An 8,713-nucleotide genomic window follows, 5' to 3' on the forward strand; every position below is an offset into this window, starting at 1 on the left:
CTCTCAAGTAGCCTAGCCAAAGTCTCACTTTATGTCAAGTACTGTATTTTAGAAATACCTCCTTATGTTCTGCTGATTTTCATGTAAACTTTACAGAGAGACTAAATGCTGTTGCGTTATTAGTGTCTGAATTCTGAAGGAAATACGCCTTTGGCTAAATAATTATATTATTATAATTATTCGCCTGTGGCAAATTAAAATATTATAAAAGGCCATTTTCACATCAGCAGTATTTACATACAGTATATAACCAGTCCACAAACACAAATAGCAAGTAATAAAACCTTGAAACATCATTCCATACACATATGCACATTATCATGTCGCTGAATGGACATTAGAAAGAATTATCACCCATCAGGACCTATCAATCAAAGCAACTTAAAGCAAACTGCATTCAGACACATTAACAAATCACACGTCCCCTTTTCCAAAAACAGAATAAAATCCCTAAATTTGCTTTAAAACCTTATAAGTGAAGACCTGCATTGGATGATGGTAAATCAATGCAAGCTGTCATCATATTAATTCATATTTGAAACAAGGAGAAAGCAGAGAGAGTGACAATATATGAAAAGGAATTAAACAATGCGTGCACCCTTTTTGACTAGTGTAAACCCTTTTCCGGATAATTTTTTGATAATATTTTTTTTTTTAGATCAATCCATCTTATAGTAAAGTTGGTTGCCTAGATTCACATGAAGTTATATAATATCAAGTCAAAGTCTGCATAGTTAACAGTATTGATTTTCATCACTGTCATATAAAACATCTGTGTGGGCCATAGTAAACATCTGTGGGCACATACATAGTGTTTTTTTACACTTGCATTTTGAAAAATACTATCCCCCATGTCGAAGAAACATTTAGTTTTGGGAACAACAAAAATTGGCTTGTGGAATGCTTGTGCCATACGATGCTAAATTTCCACCAGATTCTTGGAAAACACAGCTAACGTACAAACTAACGTACTCCCAACATACTCTGACTTCACATTGATGTCACAATATTTAATGGGACATTTTCTGACTTGGCTAGAGGTAAAACTTTACGTGGCAGTGTAGATTCAGAGTGTAGGGATGAATGGTGTGTGGTTATGTGGTTATGTGGTTTAGTTGATGGCGTCTGCAATGATATGGGCTAGTGTGAATTAAATGCCAGGGCCAATTGCTAGTGTCAGTCTACCAATGTTGATGTGTAAGAGGAAGGTAGCTAAAACCCTCAGTAACCCTGTTAATAGGAGCACAAATTACACTTCAGACACTTGAAGCACTAAGTTTGGACTCTGCAGTGACTGAAAGTGCCCACTTTCAGAGGTGATGGGCACAAATCTTTCTTGCTGTCTTATCAACTCTAGATAGGACTGTCTGTCTTCCACAAATAACTCCCTTGACCGTCCCAAAGAAGGATGAGAAAATAGACGTTTTAGGCTTCAGGCCTTACAAAGGAAGTCAGGATAAGTTGTAGCTCTTTGCTTTTTATACAATTGTAATGTTATAAAATAATTTAAAACCAATCAACCGTTAACTATAATGTGAAGTGTGATTTTTTTTGATCAAACACATCAATAAAACAAACATTTCTGTAACAGGACCTTAACAGGAAGATTGCCCTGTTCCTTCTGTTCAATTTATTTTTTATTTTGAATGCTCTTGGAAGAAAGGATTTAACTTGTAAGAAAGGAAACACCTTAGGGAGATCTGACACAAAGTATTGCAAGAAGCTTTAAAACAAAATGAATGTTCTCTTCATCCTTTAGAAAATAATTAGCTAATCTAATGAGAAATTTAGTGCAGGTAGCTTTTAGGTCTCCGGAATAATCAAGACATCATACACACAAAAATTGGAAATTCTCTTTGGAGAAGCAGATTTTTCCACCTTTCATAACCTGACCTGTTAAGTGCCTTACCTATGTATATAAATCCAATGAAATATTTTGAAACATGACGCCACAAGTATCTACAAGTATCTATTGACTACAAGGAGGACATCTGGCTCAGAGGTTACTGAGTGAGCTGGAAACAGATCAGCCTTCTCATGCATGACTCCAGTTCCATAGGACTGTAGAAATGTCTGGTTTAATCCTGCAATTTTTCACTCTGACGCCAGCTTAGTTGATTTGCACTTTCCCAACTAACATCCTGACCCTCAACATTTGCTAGCATGCACAAATACAAGCAGACATACACACACACACACACACACACACACACACACACACAAACAGCTCAGAATCATTTCATGATTGTGTATAGGGTCATTGATTCAGTCCCAGCATGCCAGTGGGGTACAGGAAGTAGAAGACAAGAAAAGCTATCTCCAAAAGAAAGACTTCGTGGACTAAAGTCTTGTTCTGAACTATGGGGGGCCCTCCCAAAAACCAGCCTGATGGAAGATCACTACAATTGGTTTACTAGAAAATCCCTTGCAATCTGGACCAGTTGCAACTCTCTATTGTGAAGACCAGACATCATTATGGCGGTGCTTAGTTTGTAAGGATGTTTGTTGGGTTAGTCGTCGGCCTAAACAGGGAATGTGTGTTATCCTGTTACAGGATCTAGCCGTGACTTATCTAGACTGATCCAGGCATGAGTACCGCTGGGTTTTGGGCCTCTATATGCTCCCAAGTCAGCAGGCACAGAGGAAGAGACACAGGGGTCCTGCCAGGCTGGGAGCAGAGAGAGTGACAGAGAGAGAGAGACAGAGCGAAGGAAAGGTATGGAGAGAAAGCAGCAAAGACCGCTGGAGCTCACACAGACAGGAGTAGCTCAATAAATCACTGTGTTGGATACAGGGATTAGTCCAGGGCAGTTAGCTACCATCTCTTTAACAGCAACTCAATCCCATCATGACAGAGTTAGGTAACCTGACATATGCCTTCTATCAGGAGTTACACTCCATTTAGACTTCAGTATTTCACATTTATCCAGGTCCACTAAGCATTGAATAATTACATACTTTCTTAGATTGAGAGGCAGCGACTAACTCCACTCAGTCATCACTGTCAACAGCTGGAGTGCATACCGCTTGACTTTGTGTTCTGTAGGGTGCCAAAAAAATAAAATGTTTTTTTTTTTTAAACCTACCAATTTTGCAGAATGTGTAATATATTGTTGTACAGTATGTGCATAATCTATAAGTAGAGTACTACTGTGTCATATCTTTCAAAATTAGTGGTTTTATTTGCATGAGGCACATATCTGCATGTACATCAGATAAAGCCACTGGGGGCCAGAAATTCTGGAACACAACTACAATTGAGTATTCGCTTTTTTAATCATACAATGTGTAACCACATGCTGTCAAATACAGATGGGCCAATTTCCTTCGCACAGAATAATTTTTTGGTTTTAAAGACTACTTTCAGGTGAGAATCCATCTAACATCCAGATTTTAAATTGTGAAATTTTCCTTTAAATGCTGCTTGTTACAAAGAAAATGTATTTAAGTTCCATTCCAACACTGATACTGACAGTTTCTTATCGTCTGGTATTTACAAAGGAATACACTTTCATTTCACTGCCATTTTGGTTTTGATGGTGATTGTGATGCTCTCGTATGGACTTCATCTGGTCTGTCTGAGCTGGCTGTCTGACTTAACATCTAGCTGTACACTACACATAGAGAACCATCAGCGGTCTGTCTGTCTGCCTGTTTGTCTGACTAAACATTCAGTCCTTCTAAACAAGGACAGACATCAGTGTTAACGAGACTGAACTTTCAGTTGTGTAAAACTGAGAAAGCTATTCATAATTTTGTGTGTTTGCCTATTTGATCAAACAGTAAATAATTTTAGTTTTAAATATCTGTCTGTCTTTCTCCGTCTGACCAAACATTCTGTTGTGGTACCATCAGTGTTTTGGGTTAGTCTATCTGTTTAACAAAACATTCAGTCATGGTACACAAGAAAAGCCATCAGTGGTTTTATGTTTGTCTGTGTACAGGAGGTCTGACCCAACATTAACTCAGTCAGACCGGGTACACACTACACAGAGAGAGCCATCAGTGGTTTTGGGTATATTTGGCTGAGGCTGATTCATGTCTGTCTGTCAGTTGACCTGACAGACAGAGGAAGGGCCAGAGATGGAGAGCCATCAGTGAGCTGGGAAACATCAGGGAACCCCCATCCACCATCGAACAGCTCTAACTACATCCTTTTTTATTTCTAAAGTCTGTTCAGTAGCTGGTAACCTTCCGTCTGCTTAGCCTGTCATAGTGGAGGAGCAGGAGAAGCATTGTCCAAACATGCTACATAGTAGCAGAGACAATTAGTTTAAATTACCTGAAAGTCTATTTCATTTTCTCTAGTGGCTCATGACTCAATGTCAAATCTAATAGTTCCACTAAAACCAGAAGAGATAAATGAAGAAAAATAGAGCTGTGATAGGTCCTTGTGTTTGAAACCAGGCTGCAAGAAACAAAAACAGCTAAATTCAATTTTCAAAACCAATCAACATGGAGTTAGTTCAATGTGTGTTGATTTCATCAGAAAAATTGAGATACATGTACAATATTTTATATTTTTCTTCTCTGGCACTATGAGTCACATGTCTGCTCAGAATATTAAATACTTAAAACATTTCTTCAAACCATCATGCCAATTTATTCTGTTTTAAATTGACACATTAAATGCTTTTGATGAAGTGGTCATAGAATCCAATAGAATAATTTAATTTGATGTCCGCTTTGAAAACACTGAATGCTAATTAAAACCTATAAAATATAAGACAACTCTCCAACTACATGGATTATCGAGTAACCTTATAATTCACATCAGATTCCAGGTTTTTTCAATATAATATGGATGCACAAATAAACCGTCAATATCAACTTATCAGGAATTTTAATGACATGAACCCATTCTATTACCGGCATAGGCAATACAAGCAGGTTTGACTGAGCAACGACTACTAACACACTAACAGAGTGTCAATACTGTTGATTGATTGGCTAGTTTAACTGTTTATCTTAGATAAGAAAAAAAACAGGCAAAAGGGTCAACAAGCATAGGTCGTACAAGCGTTATCAAACTCTCTCCCAGTCCCTGTAGATAGCAACAGCAAAAATACTTTTGAACAGCAAATCCAACTTAGAAGAAAACTCAAACAGAACTTGTTTCAGAAGAGAAACTTACTGCTTCTGCAGAGACACTTACAAAAAACTGTCAAAATGTCATAATATTTGTTGAAATGTGTACTACAAGAGACAAACAATTCATCATCCTCAATTCGTGAAACAACTGAGTACCAACACAGGATACATTAAATAATTGAAGCCTTAGCTACAACCACAAAAACAGGTATTCATCAAGTCCAGAAAGAAAGAATTAGAATAAAAAGCACAATATCAAATATTTTGCTATAAAAATCTTATGTACAGTCTTCATCACATTTACAAGACGGTTGCTTTTGAAATAGCAAGTTGTAGTTCAGGCTTCCACTGGAAGGATATTACAATTCAGTGATGCAGATATTTCATGAAGCTCTTTTGAGGCCGAAATCCATCACATCTTCCACATATGTAGTTCATCAAATGAGCAAAACCAGAAACGGTAGTCCAGCGCAGAGGGTGTACTTGGTCTGCCGAATTCTGACACCCGTCGAACGAAACCAGTGGACTTCCTGGTCATCACCTGTAAAGATAAGAGGAGGAAAAACTAGAACTTTAGAATTTAACATGAATAAAGAAGACTGAACTGAAATGGAAAGATGAGAGAAAGAAAATACAGGAACAACAGTTAGAACAAAAGGTGACTGAATTGAAACGAAGGAATGTGAAAGCAGGGAAATAGGGCCGTTAGCACATCCTCAGACCTGAAAACCCAGCCTCTCTCTGAGGCCTCTGAATAATCTTTAGTGGGCTTTCAGGGCAGAGCAGCAACCTGTGATGATCCACAGGAGCCCATTCTGTTGCCCAGTGAGGTGCAAATTGATTTTCTCATCACCCATTCACAGCCAAACTGGTGCCATCTCAGATAATACCTGTTCCTCACAAAAGCATTAGCAAAGATATGTGCTAGACCACTCCTTTTGTATCAACACAAACCAAATCTGAGTGATATGAACTGAGACACTGTTGATTTGATTTTAGGCAAGAAGGCTTAAGCACATATACAACTAAGGTTAAGTAGGCTTGTTAATGTCAAAATGTGAATTATAGCAGATTTGGTTTGCATAAATCAAACAGTATTTAGGCATGCCATAAATTCAACAGAGGGCAGTTCTTCAACAGATTGGTGACAATTGCACCAAAAGGTCAGTCTCGTTTATCTGAGCCCCCAAGATCATTCACAGGTCTGTGTCTTTTAGAGAAAAAAAATAGTGACACGTTTTCAAACAATCAATGGTTCATAAGGTGCCTTACCACAGTTGTTATGGAACACCTCAGGAAAACAGTGCAACAGCCCGTATCCACATCTGCAATAGGAACAGCCTTTCTGCACCCACTCTCCATGAGGAATGACCCCGCAGCTCCTGCAGAGTACAGGGAAACTCAAATAAATACTGGCATTATATTGAACCGCCTAACAAGTTTACCCTCACAAACCAGCCAAACAAATTTGGGGCATTTGTGAGTGGGAATGAAATTACCTGACGCGTTCGTCATATTCACAGCTCCGGCCGGTAAAGTGTGGTGGACATGCACAAAAGCTCCCCAAAATACAAGTGCCACCGTTTTTACAACAGTTTCGACTCTGTTTTGAACCTTTGAGGAAAGAGTGAGATACAGTATTGGTTTGATATAGTGCATTTACACTAAGGTTCAGTCAAGAGGTGCATTCTGCAGGGCGTTGAGCAACATTCAGATAAAAATTTGACATTAGTGTCTGCAATGTCCCACAAAGTTTGCCTAATGACTGTGCCCCTGAAGACACTGACCAGAACACTGTTTTAGACAAACATTCCTGCAGAGCCATGTTTCTATTCACAGAGCAATAAAAACACAGAAAACAGCTTGGCAGAAAGTTGTTTGTGTAATTAAGTCAAACAAGCAGGATGAAAACCTGTGATACTGTTTGTGAGTCACTATACACTTCCAGGCTAAATATTCACACACGTTCAATATCAAATTCTGTGTGGTGAGTTTATGTAGGTAGGTATGATGTCAGAAATTATACTTACTTCCAGTTAGGCCGATGAATGGTAGGACAGAGCCCGCATCGCGATGTTTTCGGTCCCCAGTAGGAGAGTTCATCTCATTGAATTGATTCAGGTAATCAACGTTCTGTGTTGGCTTCCCGGATTCTATCGTTTTGGTCAATACGGCTATAGTTTTCGTACATTCAGATCCTTCACAACCTTAGCAGAGAAAAATGTAAAATAAATGTAGGCCAATGTTACGGTATAAACTGTTAAATAGTTTAGTAAGCTAAACAAATGACGACGGCCTAATACTTATTATCATATGACGTACCTGATGCAATAGTCATGGCCTCGCAAGCAACAGTTGCCGATAAGAAAAGCCTAAAATAGACAAAGGGGTAAATTGTATATTATATTTACATAAAAATAGGCTACATTTCTTAACTTAAAACATTTGGAAATGTTTTCATCAATCAATCAGTTCATCTGCAGACATACCTTAATAGCTGACCCAAATTCATTTTGTTTTCTTTGACGAAATGTTAACAAAGTCACCAGAAATATCCAAAAATAATGTTTTTTTCTTGGCCTATAGTAATTGGTAAGTTCGCAAGCGACACTCAAAGGACTGCTTCTGTCTTCTGTTCCAAGTCAACAAGCTCTTTAACTGTATTGCAGGGGAGACGATACTCTCTGGAGAAAATCATCCAGCATTCTGGCTACTCTCCCCAAAGGCAACACTTGTCAAACCCCTAGACCTTACTGCCAATTTGCACCTATTTGCCTTGCCTCCTCCGGTTCCATACAGATACATGAGATCACACCCACCTCCGGAAAATATGCAAATCGTCGTGCCTTTCTGTGTGAAGGTAAAGTTTGGCTGATTATAACGGACAACTGATTTGTATTATAACAATGTACAATGCCGCATACCCACGACGCAGGGAAGTTTGATGGCAAGAAAATACGATTTCACCATCTTTGGTCTGCATAATAAAAACGTCATTATTTCCTCTACATCCAGATAGGAAATTAGACTGTAAATGCCACATCACCTGTGCTCTGGTGGAAACGGATGTCTAACCTCAATAATTGTATTATTGCATGACCCTATCTACCTATAACTGGATATACTATATGATATATGATGGCCCAGTCCTTGCTTGCTGGATAGATAAACCGGTATTTTCTAATATTTCTGGTCCAGTCAGAAACACTTTTACACCAGCCTCCCCCAAGGATATGACTGAGAAGCATTCTTTTATTTCATTGTTTAAGGCATGGGTTCATCTAAACTATACCTGAACTGCTATTAAAGCTCAAAGTCCCAAATTTGCACTGTTTTACCCAGGATGCCCATAGGTCCTGGTCAAATGTAGTACACTAATTATGGTGACAATCTGGTGCCATTTTGCCACTAGACTTTATACTAACTCAAGTGTCTCTCTCGTGGAAAAAGGAATTGCTTTATTTCGTATAGGCCAGTATAAAGGACTTGGAAGCTGCATATGGGATTAAAAAGGCAGTAATAGTTGCATTCTCTCAAGGCAGCCTTATGTGAGGAAAATAAATAAGTTGCAGTGCAGGAACAGTTGGTCAGTGTCTGGCTAGTAATCAACAATGCTATGGCC

General features: G+C 38.6%; 1 protein-coding gene across 1 annotated transcript; it reads right to left on the reverse strand.

The window, feature by feature from the left end:
* Positions 1 to 4,685: 4,685 nt before the first annotated feature.
* Positions 4,686 to 7,904, reverse strand: tdgf1 (teratocarcinoma-derived growth factor 1). The gene is made up of 6 exons (XM_010898277.5): positions 7,581 to 7,904; positions 7,414 to 7,463; positions 7,122 to 7,298; positions 6,591 to 6,705; positions 6,364 to 6,473; positions 4,686 to 5,632 (listed from the first exon to the last, which is right to left on the reverse strand). The coding sequence occupies exons 1-6, from the start codon at positions 7,601 to 7,603 to the stop codon at positions 5,529 to 5,531; spliced, it is 579 nt and encodes a 192-aa protein (XP_010896579.1). The 5' UTR covers positions 7,604 to 7,904; the 3' UTR covers positions 4,686 to 5,528.
* Between the last annotated feature and the right edge of the window lie 809 nt (positions 7,905 to 8,713).

Source organism: Esox lucius, chromosome 14, assembly GCF_011004845.1.
Source record: "Esox lucius isolate fEsoLuc1 chromosome 14, fEsoLuc1.pri, whole genome shotgun sequence".
NCBI classification, from domain to species: domain Eukaryota; kingdom Metazoa; phylum Chordata; class Actinopteri; order Esociformes; family Esocidae; genus Esox; species Esox lucius.